Source organism: Hemitrygon akajei, chromosome 18, assembly GCF_048418815.1.
Source record: "Hemitrygon akajei chromosome 18, sHemAka1.3, whole genome shotgun sequence".
In the NCBI taxonomy this organism is placed as follows: domain Eukaryota; kingdom Metazoa; phylum Chordata; class Chondrichthyes; order Myliobatiformes; family Dasyatidae; genus Hemitrygon; species Hemitrygon akajei.
In genome coordinates, this window is record NC_133141.1 from 3,657,980 (window position 1) to 3,683,637 (window position 25,658).

A 25,658-nucleotide genomic window follows, 5' to 3' on the forward strand; every position below is an offset into this window, starting at 1 on the left:
AAGATGACCTGGGACTTATGACAGCTGGCATTTACAGCTGGCGAAGCAGCATGGAATCAACTAGATAGGGCACATAATGGAAACCCACATCAAGGATCACAGGTGTATCCGTTTGGGTTGCCCAGAGAAATTGACAGTAGCAGAACACTGCATTCACAATGGCCATGGACTGACTTTGGCACAAAACTACTGTGCCACGGCATTGGCTTTTGGGACTGTCTGATGAAGGAAGCCATTGAAATAAAATTACAGAAAAAGACTTTTAACAAAGAGGAAGGTCTCGCTCTAAGTAAGAACTGGAAATCGATTGTAAACAAGGTGGGACAGTGGAAACCTGATTGGATGAAGACTAACCAATCAGGAGGGACAGACAATGGGGGTATAAATACTACTGGATTAGCCATGGCCAGGCATCATCCCTGCTGAAGATGCCAGATTTTGTCATCAAAATGTCAGTTAAGATCATACCAGTACCCAGTTAGAAGCCTGAGAAGAATTCTGCTCAACAGTAGTGGTAATACTGTAAGTTCACAATAACAGAATTATTGATTGTTGGTTTCAAAATAAATGATGTCCTTACAACTTTAATTGAGAGTCATTTTTGATAGTGAATCGAACGCCAATATATTGCACTTGTTGAATAAGGATTTTAGAATATATCTGAAATTATGTTACTAATCAAATAGGCAATATTACTAATTGAAGTTTAGACTCAAGATAATAAAGCTTGGCAGGATTTTTCTCAAGAAAAGATCCACTGTTCACTCTGTTTTCACACAAAAGTGTTTCTCAAGAAATGACAGGAAGCATGAATGTTAGTTTTACTTCTGTATGCTTTTCATTGAAGACACTGAGGCCAAACTACCACCCTGCTTGTACAATTGTTCAAATAAGTGAATGTGTATTTTCACTTACCACCTGTAGTAAGGATAAATACCCTTGACCAACATTGTCAAAGTTGACCTTCAAATTGACCCATCGTACTTCATCGGGCATCATTGAAATGTAATTTTCACAATCGGTTTTGTTATTTATTTCTTCAATGAGAAAGGGTTCAGAATCTGTGGTATTTATACACTTGAAAAACTTTCCAGCAAACAAATTCACTCCCATTATACTGAAAATCAGCCAGAAGATAAGACAAACTAACAGAACGTTCATGATGGATGGGATAGCGCCAACCAATGCATTGACAACCACCTATAAAAATAAATGCAAACAGTAAGCACCACAGTTTACAAAGTATGCCAACCCAGATGTACATTCATGAAGAGGCTTGCTTGCTATTTTCCTATTGCATGGTATTACATAATATTTACATCAGAGAAACAGGCCAACATTTTTAAGTGATCCACATTTAATTCATTTCATCTAATCAACATTTCATTTCTCCTAGGGGCGCTTACCTAGTTTTTCCTTACATTCATCTGCATTATTCACCTCACTTCTCCACATGGTTATTAGCTACACATTCTAACCAAATTTTGTATAAACAAGTTACTCCTGAATTTCTCATTGAATTCATCGGTGACTATGTCATATTTATCACTTCTGGTTTTCAAAGCCTCACCAATGGAAGCATTTCCCCTGCATCTCTTATATCTTATCAAAACAGAACTTAATTTTAAAGAACTTCATCAGATCCCTCTTGCACTCCTTCTTCAGGCAAAATTAATCTCAGCATCTCTTGGTGTTAATAATCTCTTTGTTTGTATTATTTATAAATCTTCATAGACCAGTACTTCTAAACTCTTTGTATAATATGACATCCTGAGCTGTGTATATTAGTTTGTCTGACTTGAGTAAATGTTATTTCTTTGGTTCTGAATTCTATTCCACTGAGAATGATTCCTGTGTCTTGAATTGTTTTCTTTTGATAACAATTTAAGAAAGATTATATACCCATGATGTTTCAATTTATTTTTATAATCCTAAGGCACATTTGGGAACACTTGCAGCTTTTTGCTGAATGTTTTTGATTGGCTATTTATGATAAATAAGAATCCCCTTTTTATTTTCATTTAATGGTTGTAAATGGGAAGGGCAGTTTTGACGCTGACTGACCAACTGCTTTTCACCCAGGCAGCATGTGAAAAATCTACATCTCCAAGAATCTTTGGATATTTAGATTTCAACTGATTACCTTCTTTCTTGGACAGTAGACACTAGTATAGATAATGACAGCACCTGATTCACTGGGAGTTGTGGGCAGTGACTGGTGCCATACGTGAATGGGAATTCTCCCATCAGCACTGACCAGTCTGCACATTGCCTGACCATGGCAAACCCTTGCCAAATTTGCCATGTTTTCTGTTTCCAGGCTCATTCTTTGTCTCTATAAATCTTATTATTTCCTCATAAGATATTTTGCTGTCAACTTTAACATCATTTGCCCTCTTCTGCCCTCTAAGCTTCCACAGAACCTTTACCCCTGTCCATTTAGCATAGTGATACCTGTCACTTCATCCATCCCAACTTCCTTGCTACAATTCTGCCCCTTCCCTTCAATGAGCTTCCTGCCAGAGTAGCATTCATTAAGTGTGAAACTGCTCAATCTCACGTCTTCACCCCAGAGCAAAGATCACCCCAAGTACAATTATCAATTATTGAATGAGTGACTGTTTGGAGACTGAGCTCCAGGTCATTATTGACTCTTCTATTGACTTATACAAAAAGATGGAATTTAAGAGTCATCGAACAAGTGTACAACTACAGCCTCTGAAAATCAAGAGCCTCAGTCAAACTATGGAAAAAAGTTTTATATATCTCAGGAATCACCTCACAATAAAGGAAGGCATCAAAAATGAAACTTACCATCACCTGCAGTCTACCAGCACAACGTTTGACGAAAAAGCTATATAAAGAATTAGGATTACTCTTGAAATGGACTTCCTATTTAGAAGTTTTTAAGCAGTAAATACTATAAAAGGTCCATCACAGTTTGGTTTAGCATTATCCACTGTTTCTTTCCAAATAATGTGAAGCAAAACAGGGAAGATATTGCAGAAATGCTGAATAAAAAATGTTGCTTGAATAGAATTGTGATCAACTTACCCGCATGCCCTCAAACCGAGACAGGGCTCTTAGGGGTCTCAGGGCTCTTAGAGTCCGGAGAGACTTGATGGGTCCTAATTCATCATAGCCAAGGATCTTTGCTGTCAAGCTAATCAAAGACACCTTAAGTGTTGTAAGAGAAAGAAATTAGAAGTTATCCTTAAAGTCTGTACAACATACAATTAATTTGTAACTTTCACAAAATAATATTGAAAGAAGACCTCTGGATATCAAATGAAACTTTACTTGTAGGCATTTCATTAATATTTCACTGAATATAGTAAGTATTATCCCTTGTACTGAAATATATCATGTAAAAGAATTAGAAACATAGAAAACTTATAACACAATACAGGCCCTTCAGCCCACAATGCTGTGCCAAACATGTACTTACTTTAGAAATTACCCAGGGTTACCCACAGCCCTCTATTATTCTGAGCTCCATTTACCTATTGCAACTATGCAAGAATAATTTCTATCAGTACTGGGCAGATCATACTGAAACACTGCTGACATCATTCATTATCTGTGAATTCCTTGGGATATCCTGGAAAGTGCTCTGCCAACGTTTTCTTTAGAAAATTATAACAATCATATACAAGTCTGACAAACTGCCATGGTATTTTTACCTCAAAATAAGTATCTTATCAATTTTCCTGTTGTGGTTTGAATAAAGATCAATAATGCCTTTATTTTGGGGCATATTTTGTGCTGGTGCAAGATGCGTGAGTTTTGACCAAAGGAAAAAATGGCTGCAGTTACTTAGCATTTAGTGCAAGGGTATTTATTAAGTGCATGAAAAATCAAACTTACAGGAATTAGTGAAAAGAAAGCTGCCAATATTTACAAAAAGATAACTACCAGAAAACACAATAATAGCTCTATACTATTTTTGTCCAGTGTGAATCTCTCTCTCCCTCTCCCTCCCCATGTGGCTCCAAGACATACCATCATTAATTACCCACAAAGTTAAGACAAGACTGCACATGAATTAGAATATGGTGCACCCCACAATGTAACTACAATCATATTACAAAATAAACAGAAGTATCAACCTTAAATACAACATACAAACAATATTATACACATTTACACATCCCTATGACTAAAGAATTGGAATATTCCACTGTGTATGGCGGGAAGGCACTATGAAGCCAATCCGAGCGCATCAGCTCAGTTTAGGACCCATTATGAGAATATACTGGGGAAGACACTGATGTACAGGACAATGACATGGCTGTGTGTGTGTGTGTGTGTGTGTGTGTGTGTGTGTGTGTGTGTGTGTGTGTGTGTGTGTGTGTGTGTGTGTGTGTGTGTGTGTGTGTGTGTGTGTGTGTGTGTGTGTGTGTGTGTGTGTGTGTGTGTGTGTAACGAGTGCATTTACTGAGCACTCTCAGTTACAGATGACCTACACTTATCTCTCACAAAAATGAATCTTTTCTACAATTCAGGATACTCCATAGTGTGAATCAAATGTCTAAAACTTTATCCTTGTTTGGTTACTCTATAATACACCATTAAATATTATCAGTGTATTGTAGACTACTTCCGAAATTCAATTCCATTGACTTGAATAGAATCAGATTTCGGAAGTGGAACACAATGTATTGCTGCTTTAAATAGTGTGTTTAGTGCTACTAGCTGGGGATAAGTTTCAGGGTCTTTTGTATGTAACCAGATTTTGGCAAGGACCCAAATTATTGGGCAACAGTTGAGAGTCTATCAATTTTCCTGATCATTACTGTTACTCCTATATTCACCCCAAATTGATCTGTGATATTGTCTGTATGGGTAAGCACCTGTAAAAGTAATCAAACCCGATTAAAATAAGACAAAGTTATTGTTAAATGTCAAGGCTAATGTTTTTGTATAAATTCATTTGGGTTTTAATATTTCTTTTGTCTTGTAATTTATTGTTTCTTGATTTTTTTTGCCATACTTACATCAACGATCATAAAGTCTAGCCAACACCATGCATTGGTGAAGTAAGTCTTAAATCCATAAGCAATCCACTTGAGTAACATTTCCACAACAAATACATATGTAAATACTTGGTCAGCATATTCAAGCAATATCTTAATTATCTTCCTGTTTTCTATGTAAATGTCTTCAAAAGCCTGTAAGCAAATTTAGAATTTAGACCTTTGTACATAAGGAGATAAATTAAGACATTCTAGCACAGTTTTATCGAAATAATAATATGTTGTCGAAACTGCATGGAGTGCTTACGTCATCATTTCATCTTCACCAGGGAAATGCTGGCACTATGCATCCCCTGAACTATGGGAGTATTGGCACTTAAAATTGTTAGCACTTTAACAGATTATTGCCAAGAAATTTGATGGTTAGTACAGTGCTATGCAATTAAAAATTAATTTAGCTCAGAGTAAATTGTATTTGCAACCAGTTGCGGGTCAAATCGTGCCAGTAGTGAAACCTGATCAGGCACCTTCACCTATCAATCAGCCTTATGACTGACTTCTACTTCAGGCAAATATGTGATGGTGTCTTTTTCCATGTAAGCTTCCTTTTGAAGTGCTAACTGGGAACACTGCAGGTATTTGAAAGATGTATTTAACTGTTTAGTCTCCGCTACTATTCCAACTGACAGTTAGTAGCCTCCCCCAACACCTACTCTCCTGCCTCCCTGATCAATGCCTCCTTACACTCCCATTTCTAAGAACCCCCATCACAACTCCACCTCATCATAATGATTTTATTCTCATTTCTGAGACTGCAGCTTCTAGCCTCCAAAAACCCTGCACTGCTGGTAGGTGATCACCTCTCTTCCAAGTCTGCCTGATATAGATCTCCATGTCCAGCCTAATCCTAACAGACCCATCTATGTACAGTGCTACTAAACCAAAATACAAAGACAGTGGTACATTTTTTTCTTTATGAATTCATGGTCTGTGCCTGCCACAGGGAAGACCATCCTAAACTCCTTGTTCTTGCAAATATGGCGGTGAGCTTCAGTCTTTCATAGCATAATGAGATTACAGAAATGTTCAGCACAGAGAAAGATCCATTCAGCCCACCTTGTCTATGCTGACTGTAATGTCATTTACCTGCATTAAACCCGTTGTGTTTTTCATATTCAAGTGGTTGTCCATATACCTTTTAAACTGAATTGTGTTTGCCTCTATCACATTCATCAACTTCCCCATCTAGAAAACTTGCCCTTTATGTCACCTATAAATCTCCTCACCCCCACTTTAAACCTATGTACTCTAGTTTTGGAAAAGTATTCTGACAGTCAATCCCATCTATGTCCTTCATAATATTATAAATCTCTATGAAGTCACCCCTCAGTATCTTATATGCAGTGAGAATGGCAACATCCAATTTCGCCTTAATGACTACAGTGCTCCATTCAAGGCAACAGCTTCTCTCCTGTTCACAATATGCCAGCTTCAGTGTAACTGTATCTTGGTGTCATGATTCTTCCATTCATTGCCTCAGCCTATGAAGTGTTGCAAGTGCCTTTTTCACCGTATGATCCATCTCTGTAGGCACTTTCATGAATTATGGTCTTGCACACCAAGGACTTTCTGTACATCAATGCCCTTAAGGTCCCTGTCATTTGTGAAATGCGAACATAAAACATAGAACAGCACGGCACAGCATGGCCCTTCAGTCCATGATGAACTAGTTAAACAGCAAACTCGTCTGCCAACATATTGCCCATTTCCTCCATTCTCTGCACATTCATGGTCCTATCTTAGAGCCTCTTAAATGCCTCTATCATAAGGTGAGGACTAAATTTATCAGGAATCATATGAAACAGTTAGAAGCAAACTAACAGACTTTATGCTTTGTCTATATCATTTGGCAACAACCTGAATTGCAGCTTAAACATCTGTTTTTAAACATGCATATCAATTCTTAGGGAAGGAGTTGAAACATACCAGAGCACCACTGCTGAGCAAGATCATAAAAATAATGAATGTTTCAAACCAATTGTGTTCGACAATCTTGAAGCAGGTTTTCCTCAAGTTCCACCACATCTTTCCCCGGTCGCTCCTTATATCAATATCCAGACAGGGACATACTCTCAAACACCCTGCACAAGCATCAATGGTTCAAATAGGTTATTCCCATACTGTCTGTACATATGATATTTCATCTTCACAGGTTTAGGATGTAACGATAAACATTAAGGAATTACAATATTTTTCAATAGGTTTCATCATGACTTTTGACACCAAATGTTTTAATGCTTAAGAGATAGACATCAAAAGGACATGAGAAAGTTAGTCAAATGAATTACATTCTGGTTCGAAGGTTTGGGAATGGCCAACTCTAGTAAATGTATCAAACTTTGGAAAATTTAACACGTAGCCTCTTGGAAAAATAGGTTTCGGAAATACTGGCTAGTTACCATAATGTGTGCATGATTAATATGGTAGATACTGTGAAAGGAAGAACTTATCATTATCAACTTCATTATTTATCTTAAATATAAATTCTTGTCAAGTAGCATCTGTGGAGAGAGAAACAGTTAAGATTTCAGTTCCAGGACCCATCATAAGGTTATTTATTTTTTAAGCACCATGCAGATGCACAGAGGGCTAGTTTACATAATCAAACAGCATGGAATAATGTCATACCAACTGGAGTAAACTAACAACAAAAGCACAAGGTGATAAAAAATGGAGCTATATTGATCAAAAAAATAAGAATGCAGATGCTGAAAAACAGCAATAAAACAAAATTTGATGGAAATAGTCAGGTAAACAACAGTTGAAAACAAAAATGTTTGACTCAGTAACCTCAGAAAAGTAAAAATTTGCTTAGGAGTCTATCTCTGACTTTCTATAATTCTGATGAAATGTCATCAGTCTGAAATGTTAACTCTTCTTCTCTCTCCAGTAATGCTACCTGACCCACTGATTATTTCTATCATTTCCTTACTTTTTACTTTTGTGGCACTACAAAAATAAAATACCTCATGACAATAAAAAATATTTGGTGCCAAGTAAATTATCGTTGTTGCAAGGGTTACGTGGGATATTTGCTATTCATGGTTTATGTCACTTGTGTGGAAGTGATTATAAGAACAGACCTGCTATAATTAGTTGCTCCTAAATGTGTGCAGTCCAATGAGGGGCAGAGAGTCTCATGTTGATTGGCAATATGGCATAAGAAGTAACATATTGATTTCTATGCTGACAGGTGATGCAAACAGGCAATGAACTAGAAGTCAAAAAATCATTTGTCTACAAGCCTAGATGCTTGTGGGAGATTGTTCACCATAAGACAGAGGAGCAGAATTAGGCCATTTGGTCCATCGAGTCTGCTCCGCCATTTCATCATGACTGATCCATTTCCCTCTCAGCCCCAATCTCCTGCCTTCTCCCCATATCCCTTAATGCCCTGAGTACTCAAGAACCTATCAACCCCTGCCTTAAATCTAGCCAGTGACTTGGTCTCCACAGCCACCTGTGGCAATGAATTCACCAGTCTCTGACTTAAGCAATTCCTCCTCATCTCCATTCTAAAAGGACACCCCTCTATTCTGAGCCCGTGTCCTCTGGCCTTAGACTCTCCACCATAGGAAATGGGGCAGAGTGCAGCAAATGTACAGTATGTGAAAATGAATATACAGTACATTTCACAAGCCATTAATTACACGAGATAGTTCAAATTCATCTCTAATACATAAAATATAGAAAATATAAATTCAGTTCTCCATCCTTTAGAAAGGACATTGAAACTCAATGAGCAATTAGAAGAGCAGCAAGGGATAAGCTGTTGCAGCCCTGGAACTTGTATAAACAATGAAGAATGTAAAAGTCACGGCTTCTCATATTGTAAACCCTGTTGCAAATTCCTTGCCTTTGGTTGTGCATCAGCCACATTTCCCCCCTTTTCCTCCTTCTCCCCAGTGTTCTTTCAAGTAGCTTTACCTTCTGTTAAACACTCTACTGGCTCATCAGATTCAGGAGTTTCTTCTATAACCTCTGCCACCTCTTCTTCTTCAGGCTTCAGATCTACAGTGCTGCACTGAGAAGATTCAATGTTCACTTTTACCTGTACCGAATCAAAAAGCAATACATAAGGTAATATAAACATAAAGATCTACACACCATCCTTACACATCTGGAGAAGAAGGATACTTGTGTGAGAATGCTGTTCTTGGACCACAGTTCAGCATTCAATACCATAGTTCCATCCAGGCTCGACAAGAAGCTCAGAGACCTCGGCCTTCACCTTACCTTGTGCAGCTGGATCCTCAACTTCCTGTTAGATCGCCAGCAGGTGGTAAGACTGGGCTCCCTCACCTCTGCCCCTCTGTCTCTCAACACAGGTGCCCCTCAGGGCTGTGTACTAAACCCCCTCCTTTACTCTCTGTACACCCATGACTGTGTCACCACCTACAGCTCCAATCTGCTAATTAAATTTGCTGACGACACTACACTGATTGGCCTCATCTCAAACACTAATGAGTCAGCCTACGGAGACGAAGTCATCACCCTGACACAGTGGTGTCAAGAAAACAACCTCTCCCTCAATGTCACAAAAACAAAGGAGCTGGTTGTGGATTACAGGAGGAATGGAGACGGGCTAATCCCTATTGACATCAATGGATCTGGGGTTGAGAGGGTGGACAGCTTTAAGTTCCTCGGTTTCCACATCACTGAGGATCTCACGGGGCCTGTACACACCAGCTGTGTGGTGTAAAAGGCCCAATGGAACCTCTTTCACCTCAGATGGTTAAGGAGGTTTGGTATGGGCCCCCAAATCCCAAGAACTTTCTACAGGGGCACAGTTGAGAGCATCCTGACTGGCTGCATCACTGCCTGGTATGGGAACTGTACCTCTCTTAATTGCAGGACTCTGCAGAGAGTGGTGCGGACAGCCCAGCGCATCTGTAGTTGTGAACTTCCCATGATTCAGGGCATTTACGAGGACAGGTGTGTAAAAAGGGCCCGGAGGATCATTGGGGACCCAAGTCACCCCAACCACAATCTATTCCAGCTGCTATCATCCGGGAAGCAGTACCGCAGCATAAAAGCCAGGATAACAGGCTCCAGGACAGCTTCTTCCACCAGGCCATCAGACCAATTTGAGTGTATTTCTATGTTACATTGACTGTTCTATTATGAATTACTATGATTGTACATTGCACATTTAGACAGAGACATAACATAAAGATTTTTACTCTTCATGTATGTGAAGGATGTAAGAAATAAAATCAATTCAATTCAATTCAAGATGAGGAGCAATGGAATTCTGGGAATCACGTGTTCGGGCAGATGGAATCCCACTCCAAGAGCTTATAGTCTGCTGATTTCCTGAATTATTTGACAATTCTGCATGGTTCCACAATTCCAGGTTCAAGATCAGTTACTACCCCTCAACCATCAGGTTCTTGAATAAAAGGGGATAACTACATACAGTTACCCCATCATTGAAATGTTCCCACAACCAATGGTCTCAGTTTTAAGGACTCCTTATCTTATTATCTTACGTTCTCGTTATTTATTGCTATTTATTTATATTTGCATTTGCACAGTTTGTTGCCTTCTGCACTTTGGTTGATCTTTCATTGTTCCTGTTAAAAGTACTATTCTATAGATTGGCCGAGTAGGCCACAGGAAAATAAATCTCAGGGTTGGATATGGTGATGTATATGTACTTCGACAATAAAATTTACTTTGAACCTTACTGTGATTAAACATTAGAGAGAAATTGGTTTGCTTCTTGTATAAGGAGTCTGTTTTCATGCTATTTCCCCTTGTAAATAAAGAAAAGGTAACAGATCTTGCAAGAACAATACTACTACTCAACAAAGGAGTATGTGTTTTGTGTAGGAATGCCAGATGATTTATGAGGCCATCAGATTTCAATCCAGCTTAGGTAGTACCAAGAATTTTGTATGTTTTATTTTTGCTTCATCTTTTGATTCACTACTCAATTATTTTGTGGCTGATTTATGAAAAGTAGGGGTTGACTTCAAAGGGAACCATATTTAGATGTAACGTAAAATAGGTGGTGTACTTTGTGACTGCCAATTTTCCATGTGATTTAAGGCTAATTTCACTCATGGCTTCAACAAAAATTGACCGTACTTTCCACAGGGTAGATTATATGGTTTTACAAAAATGGGAAGACGTTAGCTGGCAATCTGCTGTGGACCCCTAGGGCTTCCTGAAGCTTGCAAGACATTCCTTACCCAGGCCAGTTTGAAAAATAGGCTTAGAGTATATATTTATTATGACCAAAAAGATTTGAGTTGCCATATGTTAGCTGGGCTGGTTACAAGGTCAATCTCACCTCAAAAGATTGTGTCAGTACCAGTCCAGCTGCAAACATCTAATTATATAATTTGAATTGTAGAAATGAATGGGTCTGCAATGTTAAGACATGTCATGTTTTGGTTAACTTATTCAACAGTGGCCTTATAATAACCATCAAATGATTCCATTATAAGGAAAGATTCCTGTCCTCAAGACATTGCTGTGAGGTTTATGACCAGTGACTTATTTCTGAAATAGAATCTGTATTATTGTTGAGACAAATGATCTGCTGGTAATGTTTCATCCTGAAGCTACATCAGCATGTTGCTTTGTGGCAAAGTTGGCCATCTATATAACAACTGTGTGAATGCATGTGTGTGTCCGTCCGCACACATGTGCAGATGGTTGTGTGAGAAAAGTGCAAGGTCAAACACATCACATAAATTCAAGTTTTTTACTGTTCTGCAGAGGGAAGAAAAATCCAAAAAAGAAAATAATTCATCTGATAACATATCAAACACTTATTAAAGAAAAACTTACAGGTTTCAGACCCTCTTCTTTCTTTTTCGAGAAATCCTGATCCTGTGAGAGAAAAAATGTTCTTTTTCAGTCCCATTACCATACCCAAACTTCACTTAGGTGACTCATTTTGAACCTAATAGCATTTTTAGGAGTGAATGAAGGTGTGGTTATATCTTCATTTGCACTAGTTGAGAACACAGGTTAGATATCTGAACCAGGATCTCAACTGATCAAGTCAAGTCACTTATTATTGTCATTTGGACCATAACTGCTGGTACAGTATACAGTAAAAACGAGACAACGTTTTTCAGGACCATTGAGGAGTTAGATGGCTTGGGGGAACACTGTTACATAGTCTGGTCGTGAGAGCCCGAATGCTTCGATGCCTTTTCCCAGATGGCAGGAGGGAGAAGAGATTGTATGAGGGGTGCGTGGGGTCCTTCATAATGCTGTTTGCTTTGCGAATGCAGCGTGTGGTGTAAATGTCTGTAAAGACGGGAAGAGAGACCCCGATGATCTTCTCAGCTGACCTCACTATCCGCTGCAGGTTCTTGTGATCCGAGATGGTGCAATTTCCGAACCAGGCAGTGATGCAGCTGCTCAGGATGCTCTCAATACAACCTCTGTAGAATGTGATGAGGATGGGCGGGGGGGGGGGGGGGGGGTGGGAGATGGACGTTCCTCAGCCTTTGCAGAAAGTAGAGATGCTGCTGGGCTTTCTTTGCTATGGTGCTGGTGTTGAGGGACCAGGTGAGATTCTGCACTAGGTGAACACCAAGAAATTTGGTGCTCTTAACGATCTCTATCGAGAAGCTGTCGATGTTCAGTGGAGAGTGGTCACTCCGTGCCCTCCTGAAGTCAACAACCATCTCTTTGGTTTTGTTCACATTCAGAGACAGGTTGTTGGCTCTGCACCAGTCCGTTAGCTGCTGCACCTCCTCTCTGTAAGCTGACTCATTGATCTTGCTGATGAGACCCACCACGGTCGTGTCATCGGCGAACTTGATGATGTGGTTCGAGCTGTGTGTTGCAGCACAGTCGTGGGTCAGCAGAGTGAACAGCAGTGGACTGAGAACACAGCCCTGGGGGGCCCCCGTGCTCAGTGTGATGGTGTTGGAGATGCTGCTTCCGATGCGGACTGACTGAGGTCTCCCAGTCAGGAAGTCTAGTATCCAGTTGCAGAGGGAGGTGTTCAGGCCCAATAGGCTCAGCTTTCCAATCAGTTTCTGAGGGATGATTGTGTTGAATGCTGAACTGAAGTCTATGAACAGCATTCAAACGTGTGTCTTTTTTGTCCAGGTGGGTTAGGGTCAGGTGGAGGGTGATGGCAATGGTGTCATCTGTTGAGCGGTTGGGACGGTATGTGAACTGCAGGGGGTCCAGTGAGGGGAGCAGCAGGGGCTTGATGTGCCTCGTGACGAGCTTCTCGAAACACTTCATGATGATGAATGTGAGTGCAACGGGACGGTAGTCATTGGGGCAGGACACTGAAGACTTCTTCGGCATGGGGACGATTGTGGCGGCCTTGAAGCACGTTGGAACGGTGGTGCTGCTCAGGGAGATGTTGAAGATGTCAGTGAGAACATCTGCTAGCTGGTCTGCACATCCTCTGAGCACTCTAACAGGAATATTGTCTGGTCCAGCAGCCTTCTGTGGGTTGACCCTGCACAGGGTTCTTCTCACATCGGCCACTGTGAGGCACAGCACCTGGTCATTTGGAGGAGGGGCGGACTTCCCCACCGCCACATCATTTTCCGCCTCAAAACGGGCATAGAAGTTATTCAGCGCATCTGGGAGGGAGTCAGGTGATGTTGTCCTGTAATTGGTGATGTCCTGGATGTCCTTCCACATGCACCGCATGTCACCACTGTCCTGGGAGTGAATGGGGATTCGCTGGGCGTGTGCACGCTTTGCCCCTCTGATGGCTCGGGACAATTTGACCCTCGCTGTTGTTAGGGCTGCCTTGTCGCCTGCTCTGAAGGCGGAGTCATGGGTCCTCAGCAGCGCACGCACCTCCACGGTCATCCATGGCTTCTGGTTGGCACGTATAGTGATGGTCTTGGACAGAGTAACATCATCAATGCACTTGCTGATGTAGCTGGTCACTGATGCTGTGTACTCCTCTAAGTTGGTAGAGTCGCCATCGGTTGCAGCCTCCCTGAACATATGCCAGTCAGTGTGCTCAAAGCAGTCTTGAAGAGCAGAGATGGCTCCTGCTGGCCAGGTTTTCACCTGCTTCAGAACTGGTCTGGAGCGCCTGACGAGCGGTCTGTATGCTGGGATTAGCATAACAGAGATGTGGTCTGAGTAACCGAGGTGGGGGCGGGGCTCTACACTATCCCTAAAGTCTACAACACTGGTAAAGACTTGTTCAATTAACTTTAGCCTTTGCCTGTTCTGTAGAAGTGGAGTTACAGTGGAAATCATATAATGGGATCATACCTATTGCTGTTTACTCATTCTCAATTAAATGGAATAGGAGTTAGTTCTATTTAGCTTCTATTTCTTCGTGCTTTCTTGAAGCTCTTAATTGAGTTTCTAAAAGTCTGAGTGTTTACTTTGAAGAATAGGGTAGCTGAAGTGGAGCCCAGGGGTATGGGAGAGCACAGAGACTCAGAACTGTGAGACAAGAGCAAGAAGTTGGGAGATTGGGAAGACACAAACCAGTCAGTGGAGAGTGGATGGGTGTGAGGGTGGAGAGACATGGACCCAGTGAATGGAGGGTGGGAAGGCAGGAGAACAGGGAGACACAGGCTGATGAGTGGAGAATGAGAAGATGGGAAAACAGTAAAAGATCCAGACCGAGTCACATCCTGGCTTTCCGAGCTAGACTGTAACTTTGTAGGACAAAGTGGTTGTAACTGATTGGTGGGTATTACCTCCCACTTACTTCTGACTGGCTAAGAGATTTCAGTCAGGGGACATTAGTACAGCGAAAGAAAGCATATTTAAAATAATGAAATCCATATTAATTATTTAAATAGATCAGTGATAGTTTGGCAATGTGTTGTAACAGCAACGTGCAGGGACTGATCGCTTCCATTGTGAACCATATCTGTAGCAAATGTTGGCTGTTTGATTATCTTTAGCTCAGGGTTGGTGAGCTGGAGTCTGAGCTTCAGGCAGTGCAATATATCAAGCAGGAAGAGAGTTACCAGCACACTCTGCTTCACGATAAATCGGATCACTTAGATTAATGATCACAGGTCTGATTAGTGGTCAGGGGCAGGAGGAGGTGAGGACTGCGTCAGAGCACAGCTCTTGAGAAGCCTCTGTACTTACCCCTTTTGTATCACATGTGAGGTTCTTGCAGCCTTTTGGATGAGACTGGGGATTGCAAAGTACCATGGCTTAGGGGATCATTCAAGTGGAGGAAGAAAAGAGAAATATAATACTCATAGATGATTGTAGAGAACAGAAGACACTGTTCTCTGCAGCACAGAGAACACAAAACCAGGGAAAAGAAACTCTACTGGGCTGGAGAAGAACTTGGAATGGGAAGGGGAGGATCCAGTTGTCAGTTGTCATCCTCTATGAGGGCTCTGCCCTCTTGTCCTAGATTCAAAACGTTTCAATGAGATTGCACCCCACCTTCCCCATCTTTCTGAATTCCAGCAAGTACAGACCCAGAGCCATCAAATGTTCTTCGTATAATCAGAATCAGAATCAGGTTTATTATCACCGGCATGTGACGTGAAATTCGTTAACTTAGCAGCAGCAGTTCAATGCAATACATAATATAAAAGAGAAAAAAAATCAATTAAAAAAATAAATATGTAAATCAATTACAGTATATGTATATTGAATAGATTAAAAAACATGCAAAAAACAGAAATACTGTATATTAAAAAAGTGAGGTACTGTCTAAGGGTTCAATGTCCATTTAGGAATCAGATGGCAGAGGGGAAGAAGCTGTTCCTGAATGCTTTAATTCCCAGAATCACCCTTGTGAACCTCCTCTGAACTCTCTCCAATGCCAACACATCTTTTCGTAGATAAGGAGCCCAAAGTTGTTTTGAATGTTGAAAGGCCTAGACAGAGTAGATGTTGAAAGGATGTTTCCCATGGTGGGGGAGTCATTGCACAGCATCAGGATAGAAGGGCATACATTTAAAACAGAGATGTGGAGAACTTTCTTTAGCCAGAGGATGGTGAATTTGTTACCACGGGCAGCTGTGGAGGCCAGGTCACTGCGTGTATTTAAGGCAGAGATTGATAGGTTCTTGAGTGGACACTGCTTCAAATGTTATGGGGCGAAGGCCGGGAAGTGGGCTTGAGGAGGGGGAAAAAAGGATCATTCATGATTGAATGGTGGAGCATACTTGATGGGCTAAATAGCCTAATTCTGCTCCTACTTCTTAAGGTATTATTATGTCCTTCTTCTTCCTGACACTATATTCCATCTACCATTTCTTTACCCATTTTCCTAATCTGTCAAAGTCCTTCTGTAGCCACTCCACTTCCTCAAAACTATCTGCCCCTCCACGTATCTTCATAGCTTCTGCAAACTTGCAACAAAGCCATCAATTCCATCGTCCAAATCATCGATATATAATGTAAAAAGAAGCGGTCCCAACACTGACCCCTGTGAAACATCACTATTCACTGGCAGCCAACCAGAAAAGGCTCCTTTTATTCCCACTCTTTGTCTCTTGCCAATCAGCCACTGCCTTATCCATGCTAGAATCTTTCCTGTCATACTATGGGCTCTTATCTTGTTAAGCAGCCTCATGTGTGGCACCTTGTCAAAGGCCTTCTGAAAATCCAAGCACACAACATCCACCGATTCTCCTTTGTCTATCCTGCTTGTTATTTCTTCAAAGAATTCCAACAGATTTGTCAGGCAAGTTTTTCCCTTGAGCAATCCATGCTGACTATAGTCTATTTTTATGTGCCTCCAAATACCCTGAGACCTCATCCTTAATAATTGAATCTAACCTCTTCCCAACCACTGAGGTCAGACGAACTGACTTATAGTTTCCTTTCTGCTGCCGCTCTCCCTTCTTGAAGAGTGGAGTAACATTTGCAATTTTCCAGTCTTCCAGAACCATTCCAGGATCTAGCGATTCTTGAAAGATCATTACTAATGCCTCCACGAACTCTTCAGCTACTTCTTTCAGGACCATCTGAAGAAATCTTTGGTATCCTTTTTAATATTATTGACTAGTTTACTTTCATATCCCACCTTTACCTTCTTAATGACTTATTTTAGTGGCTTTCTGCTGATTTTTAAAAGCTTCTCAATCCTCTAACTTCCCACTAGTTTTTGCTCTATTATATGTCCTTTTTTTGGCTTTTATGTTGGCTTTGACTTCTCATATTAGTAACAATTATTAAAGAAAATAAAGCTTACACCTGTTATCTGTATGTTTGTAACATTTCTAATAAGGTGGATGAGCTTATCGTGCAAATTAGGGTAAATGAGTATGGTGTCAAAGAAGCCAATGTTCCAGGTTATTTGATGTTCCAGCAACAATAGGCCATCTGACGTTGGATGGGTGGTTGTCCAAAAAAAATGAAACTTGGATTTTAAATTGGTCGAAGAGCTACGTTTATTGAGGGATCCCTTTCCCAACTGCATCCTCATCCATTCCATGTGCACCCCATTTCCCAGTTAAAATTGTCTGTATAAGAGATGAAACAATGTGCACTTACATTTTGCAGAGTTTTAACAAAAATGGTGATTTTTGATCAACATTAAATCAAAGTGTTTATGAGTGCGCACAAGATACACATAACTCTAACCAGGTTTCTTACCGTGTTAACATCCTCTGTGTCTTCATCGCTACTTTGTTCATCATCTTCAGCATCAGATTCGCCCTCAGCAATCGGAACTTTAACAGTTAAGTGTGCATTGGCCAAGACACCATCCTGCTGGTCCCCTTTCTTCAGGGTAACTCCATCAAGCTTAGAACTCTCTTTCTTTCTATTCTCTTGGTCTGTGTAGTTAAAATCAAGAGCCCCAGTTTTGGAAGAAAATTCGTCCAGTTGTTTATCTTCCTGGACACTTTTTTTTCTTCGAAAGATGCCAAGAACAAAGCTTTTGACAAAATCTATGGCTCTGGTGATCCTGTTGATCGCAATCTGTAGGTTGTTCATTTCAGAGTCGTCATCAGATGCTGACAGGTTATCTGCACTGAAGGAGCTTAGCAACAGGGCCAGGAAGAGGTTAAGCACCTGTAGGTGAACATTTAATCACTCATGATCACATTCTTATCATTAAAATAAGAAGTCCACATGAGGGGGAGCAGATTGGTTGCTAATTGCACTGAATATAATAGAGAATCGAAACATTATGAATGGATAATTTTTACAGCATTATTTTTCTAATTATCTTTATAAACCAAGCAACTTCCCCAATTTCCTCTGACTGTAATGTACAATGGAGTAGACAATAATTAATAACTTTATGTTTCCAGAGGGAAATCTATTTATTTCTGTAACAAGGGAATCAAGCCAATGGCCCAACCTAAAAACTAATTGTTTGACTCAAAGAGCCATTGATACTGTTACATAGTCAACTGTCCCGGCAATTCTAAAGGTGGAAGCCATATAGAGGCAAGCTATACGTATTTTTGCATGATTAGGAGTGAGCAACTTTGGATCATGATCATTATATTTGAACCTCATAAAAAGAATATGAGTGGCTGTTGAGTGTGTTCCTCCAAGTACTTGTGGATGGGCTGCCTGGGCTAATACTGTTACACGTGCTCCACATAGCATGTGGCAGAGAATGTATAAAGTGTTAGAGGAATGACAAGGAGGACTGAGGCATTCGAGGCAGTCTGCACTTCCAACCAGGTGGATCTGGAACCTGAGAATTGATTGAGCCTACTGTTTCTAAAATAAAGCCAATAAAAGCTAATACATTTATTTGTATGGTATTTTTATTTATTGAGATACAGTGCGGAAAATGCCCTTCTGGCCCTTTGAGCCATGCCACCCAGCAATCCACTAATTTAACCCTGGCCTAATCATGGACAATTTACAATGACCAATTAACCTACTAACTGGTACATCTTTGCACTGTGAGAGGAAACCGGAGCATCCGGAGGAAACCCACGCGGTCACAGGGAGAACGTACAGATTCCTCACAGGCAGTGGCAGGAACTGAGCCCAGGTCGCCTGTACAGTAAAACATTATGCTAATCACTATGCTACTGTGCCACCCTATTATCCTGGTCAGTGGGTTATGTTTCTGTTATCTATGTACAGTATAAAGCTCTTCTGTGTGTAGCATGATTAATTTTCAGATTATTTTTATTGAATTATTACTGCTAATAATATGCATGTAGCACAATGGACAAGCAAATTATCCTCTATATTGGCATGAAAGTGAATGGAATGTAGCGAAACCTGTAACAGATAATTCAACTTGTCCATAGCTGGTATGCTGATTCTGAAGATTCAACATACCAGTAAGGGATAAAAAGACTTTTAATCAGTGAGTACCTTCTCTTGAACCCTACCGAGCAGATGGCATTCCAGTGGCATGATTAAGTTCCTGCTGACTCTTATGGAATCCATTTGGAACCAGAGACGATAGCTTGTGCACTTCCTTCAGCCCTGGTAATAGCTGTCTTGCATCACCTAACCAATTTTGCATAAAACCTAAGCTAACTTTTTCACCTACAGGACCCATGTTTCAATGCAACAGTCGTAATTTCCTTCCTGTTGATTTTGCATGCAAGTTTCTTTTTTCCAATTCATTGCAGCTTTAAAAAAAAAGGTATTAACAGCTACTCCACAGCACACAGCACCCTGGGTCATGTTATGTGAGTCAGGAACAAACCTTAAATAAATCACTTGCATCATATCTGTAAATATTTATGTTTAGCCATAGTGTTGGACTCTTGTATTAAAGACACCTTTCCATCAAGAATCATACTGTAACATTACATATAGTATAGTATCAATTGTGTCTTGTACAGTATTCATCTGTTTAGTGTGAAATGCATCATCAGAACTAAATTGGGACGTGTAAGCTGTTCTAATTCTACAGGCAGTAAGCTGCACATGAAGGACAAATTCCTAAATCATGGCAAATATGGGACTGTACCGCTGCCTTTATTAGAAGTGAATCATGATGCCAATCTCCTTCACTGATTTCCCTGAATATGTCCAGCATTAGAGAAACTAGGAAGAAAAAACAAACAAAGGATTCTTCCTTCAAGTTTGTTAAGTTTTTAAAGTTTTGCAATGAGAATACAAGACTCTAGAAAGCAACAACTTGGCACTGAACCACAGTCTCATAGCGGAAGAATAATTACCACTTTTATTAGCCTAAAGATGGTTTGAGTTTCCTGCAGCTTCTGACTAGACCAATCTCCTCAGCTAATTTTATTTCCAGCTATTAGTTCATTTATAAAAATATACATTTACAATTAATCTCTTTTTATTTTTAGGCAACACATTTTTATTTCTCCAAGCTTGCTTGTGCTCTGAATTGGATTGTTTCCAACATTTTGTGCCTATCAGGTAATTTTCCAACTTTGTATACCTGACGCACAGGCTGCCCTGGCAGAGACTACACAAGTGAGGTCTGCACAGATTCAGTAGAGCTACATGTCACAATTAATTCAATAAACCCTATAAACATCTCACCAGACTGCATTCAGTTGCCATTCTTTGCAATTTTCATCCGGTTCAACGAGATTCGTCCATAAGACACATCTTCTCCTCCCCTCATCTTTCCATATTTCAAAGGTGTCCTTTCCTTTGTAACTCTCTGGTCCACTCTTCTGTCCCCACTAAATGTTCCTCTGCCTATGGTACTTTCAGACACATATTTGCTGATCGCTTTGCAGAGTATCTTTGTTTAATCCATAGGAGGAAATCTGAGATTCCAGTTGCCTGTCAATTTAATTTCCCATCCCACAAAGCTGAAGTAAGCTTGAAGATATTCATCACTTCAGTTTGGGCATGTTGCTTGGAATTGTGGGTGAATCTGAAGGGTTATTTGAGTACACCCTTGCACAAAGAACAATGGTTTTCATGAAAATTACTAAAGACAGCTTGTTCTGGGACAACGTAATCTAATTTCTTCTCTGACTTCCCAAAAGGTGTTGCACAAGGAACAGAAAAAAAATAACTAGGATATGGTGTCAGGTAGGTTACAGTAATCACATCTGGCTTGCAAGAAGCATTTAGTCAGGCCATGCAGCCCTGAAGAAAGGTCTTGGCCTGAAAAGTCGATTGTTTATTTATTTCCATAGATGCTGCCTGACCTGCTGATTTTCTTCAAATTTTCATGTGTGTTACAATGTGATTGAATTTCTAGACCAATAAGTTTTAATTAGATCATAAGACCATAAGATATAGGAGTAGAATTAGGTCATTTAGCCCATCGAGTCTTCTCTGCCAGTTCATTCTGACTGATGCATTTTTCCTCTCAGCCTCAATCTCCTGCCTTCTCCCCGTATCCCTTCATGTCCTGACCAATCAAGAATCTGTCAACCTCTGCCTTAAATATACATAAAGACTTGGCCTCCACAGCTGCCTGTGGAAATGAATTCCACAGACTCACTATTCTCTAGCTAAAGAAATTCCACCTCCTCATGTCTGTACTAAAAGCATGCCCCTCTATTCTAAGTCTGTGTCCTCTGGTTTTAGACTCTTCCACCATTCAATAAATTTCTATGAGGTCACCCCTCATTCTTCTGAATTCCAGTGAATATAGGCCCAGAGCCATCAAATGCTCTTCATATGTTCACTCCTGGAATCATTTTCATGAAACTCCTTTTTAACCCCCTCTAGTGTCAGCACATCCTTTCTAAGATAAGGGGTCCAAACCTGCTCACAATACTCCAAGTGAGGCCTCACCAGTGCTTGATAAAGTCTCAATATCACATCCTTGCTTTTATGTTCCAGACCTCTTGAAATGAATGCTAACATTGCATTTGCCTTCCTCACCACAGACTCAACCTGCAAATTAACCTTTAGGGAATCCTGCACAAGGACACAATTATATCAGTGAATGAAAGCTGAAATTGAATTTTGTGCATTAAGCCTATTCCGAAGTTCCCAAATTATGCTCACCATTCATTTTGATTTCCCTTTTTCTTGGAATGAGGGTAATGACTGAACAAACCTTTGGAAAAGAATAAAAAGAGGAAACAAAGGGCAATGGCAGGATGGTTCAGATATAGAATGAAGCTTCTGTACACTGTCATATTGCACATTCCCACATTCCCAGGCTAAGGACAGAACAGGTAGACATAAAATAAAGCTCGTCTATTCTGTCCAATGACACATTCGCAGGGCAGGAATAGGATGAATTAGGTAGAGTAAAACTTGACACACTCCCAATGCAAGGACAGGGTATATTAGATAGAGAGCAAATACTGTCTACATTGTGTGTCACAGGAAAGAGAGAAAAATAAAGGGTCACAAGCAGCTCATGCAAATCATTTCATCACACAGCTAATGCTACTCATTCAATGTCATCAACACTGGCATCCCTTTTGTTCCTGGTTGCCAAATCCAAGCTTTCACATATTGACCCAGCACAGGTGCTAATGATTTCTCCAAATGAATTGGATGGTTTTTTTTGTGTATGGGATGGACCACTCATCTGTGACCTATGCATAAAACAACACATAGACAGCACATTTCAACCTACCAAGACCTCCTCATTCTTGTCAGGAGACTTGTAACAAAGTAGGAGAGCTGTTCAATGGACTAGTCAAATAGTATCCTCACATTCACAGAATTATATGGATCAATTATTGTCTCAGCTGTGTTTAACAGAAAGCTTAGAGCAGGACCCAACAGAAGGGGAAGCACAATGTCATTCAGTCAGGTTAAACAGCCCTGACTAGTTGGAACATTAACATAAGATACCATGAGTTCTCATTTATGCGTAGCCATCTTTCCTGTTGATAAGCAACTACCCCTCAATTGATGAATTAGTCGTTCACACTGAACACCACTTTGCACTGGAGGATGCAAAGGTGCAGAATGTACCTAGGGGAAGGAACTACAATGAAACATTACCAAGAGAAGCTTGTAATTATCAACCCTGGCCAAACTGGTAGACTTCTAAAGAAAATTTGCCAGACTAAGGCTGTGAAAGGTGGTAACAGAAGACGGAAATAAAATCTTTGCATCAATATATTGATTGAATCAACTGTATCATATGATGAAGGAATGAGCTACGTGGCTTTACCCTGACCAATCTGCCCTTGCCCTTCATCTACTCTTGTGGGCATTGATAGAGTTAAGTACTGATGGTCTTATTTTTCATTTTATTTTATTCCATCATCACTGTTAACAGTGCTTCAAGTTGCCTAGGACCTAAAACCTGGAATTCCTACCCTAATGTTCTCCACTTTTATGGTATAGACCTTGGTTTGCTTTACATTATTAAAAGCTATTTGTTTGTTGCTGCTATTTTGTACAAAATGTCAAAACTATGTCATTGGAAACCATGCCTTTGTTTCAAATATTCCAATTGAGCGAATCTCAAGAAAGATTAGGAAAAAGAAAAACTTACCACCAGGTTACCAATCACCATGACCATCATGAAAACAATGAGGCACATGGGCTGTCCTGCTACTTCCATGCAATCCCACATTGTCTCAATCCATTCTCCACAAAGGATGCGGAACACAATGAGAAACGAATGAAAGAAGTCATTCATGTGCCAGCGTGGAAGTGTGCAGTCTTCTGAGATCTTGCAAACACATTGCCTGTACATCTTGCCAAAGAGTTGCATTCCAACCACAGCGAAAATGAAAACAATGATGGCCAGGACTAGTGTCAGATTCCCCAGTGCTCCCACTGAATTACCGATGATCTTTATCAGCATGTTCAGAGTTGGCCAAGATTTGGCAAGTTTGAAAACCCTCAGCTGGAAAGGAGGAAGGGTGATCAGGGTGTGGTGGCAAATAAAGTTCAGTTTTGCATTCTTACTTCAGCAATAGCAGATTAATAAAAGCAGCTATAAGTATATTTAACATTCAATTTGGCGCCAATACTCGTCTATTGACTGTCTGACTTTGAAGGTATGCAGCACACAGCATGTAGATAATTGCGTTCTAACCAGCTGCTGTTCTCCTAGCGCTCTGCTGCAGGCCATAATAATGCTGGAAAATGATGAAAATGGATACCATTCAGAGCACGTTATCGACCCTTATTATTGACCCGATAAGAATGATTCCAAGTGTTCCACTGGGAGACCTAATTGTAAAACCAAACACAGGAATGGAGCACAGTTGAACAAAAAGGGCTGGAGGAACTCAAGTCTGGTAGCACCTATGGAGGGAAATAAACAGTCGACACTTTGGGCTGAGGCATTTTATCAGGTCTTATCAACGGTTTATTCCCCTCCATAGATGCTGCTCGACTTGCTGAGATCTTCCAGTATTCTGTGTGTGTTGCTCAAGATATCCAGCATCTGTGAAATCCCTTGTGTCAGTGAGCACAGTTGTTTTCTGATACATGTTGTTGCTTATTAGAAAGATAAATTTAAATTATATTTATGAATGTATCAGCCTGATTTTTGATAACATGCTGTCTCTGTATAACACTTGCTACCAGATTACACACGTACAGTATTTTCTTTCTTCTGCTCATCCACAGAGAGGTTAACAGATCCAGACTGCAACTAGACATGGCGCCAATGCAGGTTTCTATCATTCATCAGGAATTGCATGGGATTCATTGTACAGTGCAAACTTGTGGCTCATTCACATGGAATGGATTCAATCCCCAGTCCAAAGAACTGACTTCAAAATCTATGCTAGCATTTCAGTGTAACACTGAGGGGGCATTACACTGTCACAGATACAAGCTTTTGGATTAAAAGATTAAATTGAGGCCTGTTTTTCAACTCTTAGGTGAATGTTAATGAAGCTCTTTGAGACTCTTTCAGAGAGGAACAGGCTATTTAACCCTTTGCTTATCACTCAAAGATCTTCTGATCCTCATCATATTACATGGAAATTTGTTGTGTGCAAATTAGTTGCTCTGTTTCTATCATTATAATGATGATTAGGTTTCATAAATACAGTGGAATTTGTGTTAATTGGGCGATTGGTTAATTGGGGTAGCCACTTATTTGAGATGACTCTTAAAGAACAAAAACTAATTGAGAAATTGCTGGGATTCCGTTTGTTTATTTGGGACACTATGCCAGTTAATTGGGACGGGAGACTGTTGCCAAACAGTTTCTAACTATTGTCTGATGTGTGCACTTGTGTGGCCATTAGGCATTACACCGTGCTTAGAGTGAATAATTTTAAAATAGTGTCAGTTGCGTGTAGTGCAGTGATCTTTGTCACTGATAGTTGGCGAGAAATAAGCAGTAAGACAATTCAGAACTGTTTTGCTCACTGTGGTTTCAAGCATTCCAGGTTGGAGATACCACAAATAGCCAGGAGTGAAAATGAAATGATTTCACAACTTCAACAAGTTAGGAAGAATTTGAAGGTACTGAGAATCATCTTGAATGTTAAAATTAAAATTAAGATTTGGAGGATGCAGTTGTTGATAGCATTGTCTCAATACAGTACCTTATCTACACTAGGTGTCTGCTCTGATCTTGTTCATTTGCAGTCAATCAAAAGAACGCAGTAGCATACACTGATGACTTTGAGAACTATTAGGAACTAGTACACAGTTTAATAGTACTCTAGTAGTATTGATAGTGTTCTATTTTATTCTGTATTTCATTTAAATACATAATTTGTTACTCAGTTAAACAATACTTAATAATTTTTTCTACTTTTTTAACTACCTTTTTTTCTACCTTTTCAACTATTTCCATGAAACTTCAGCTAATAGGAACAACTGCTTGATTGGACCAAATGTACTGGTCTTGATGTATCACAATTAACT

The 25,658-nt window shown here is 40.1% G+C and overlaps 1 protein-coding gene across 1 annotated transcript in view; it reads right to left on the bottom strand.

Moving 5' to 3' along the window:
• The window catches only part of LOC140741032 (sodium channel protein type 4 subunit alpha-like), a 217,281-nt gene that overhangs the window by 29,357 nt on the left and 162,266 nt on the right, over positions 1-25,658 (bottom strand). Inside the window, exons 15-23 of the mRNA XM_073070669.1 lie at positions 23,314-23,670; positions 17,577-17,996; positions 14,717-14,719; positions 14,668-14,680; positions 8,964-9,080; positions 6,963-7,117; positions 4,998-5,171; positions 3,055-3,177; positions 916-1,200 (exon numbers count right to left, since the gene is read on the bottom strand). Coding sequence (XP_072926770.1) covers positions 916-1,200; positions 3,055-3,177; positions 4,998-5,171; positions 6,963-7,117; positions 8,964-9,080; positions 14,668-14,680; positions 14,717-14,719; positions 17,577-17,996; positions 23,314-23,670 — 1,647 coding nt within the window. The remainder of the gene's footprint in view (positions 1-915; positions 1,201-3,054; positions 3,178-4,997; positions 5,172-6,962; positions 7,118-8,963; positions 9,081-14,667; positions 14,681-14,716; positions 14,720-17,576; positions 17,997-23,313; positions 23,671-25,658) is intronic.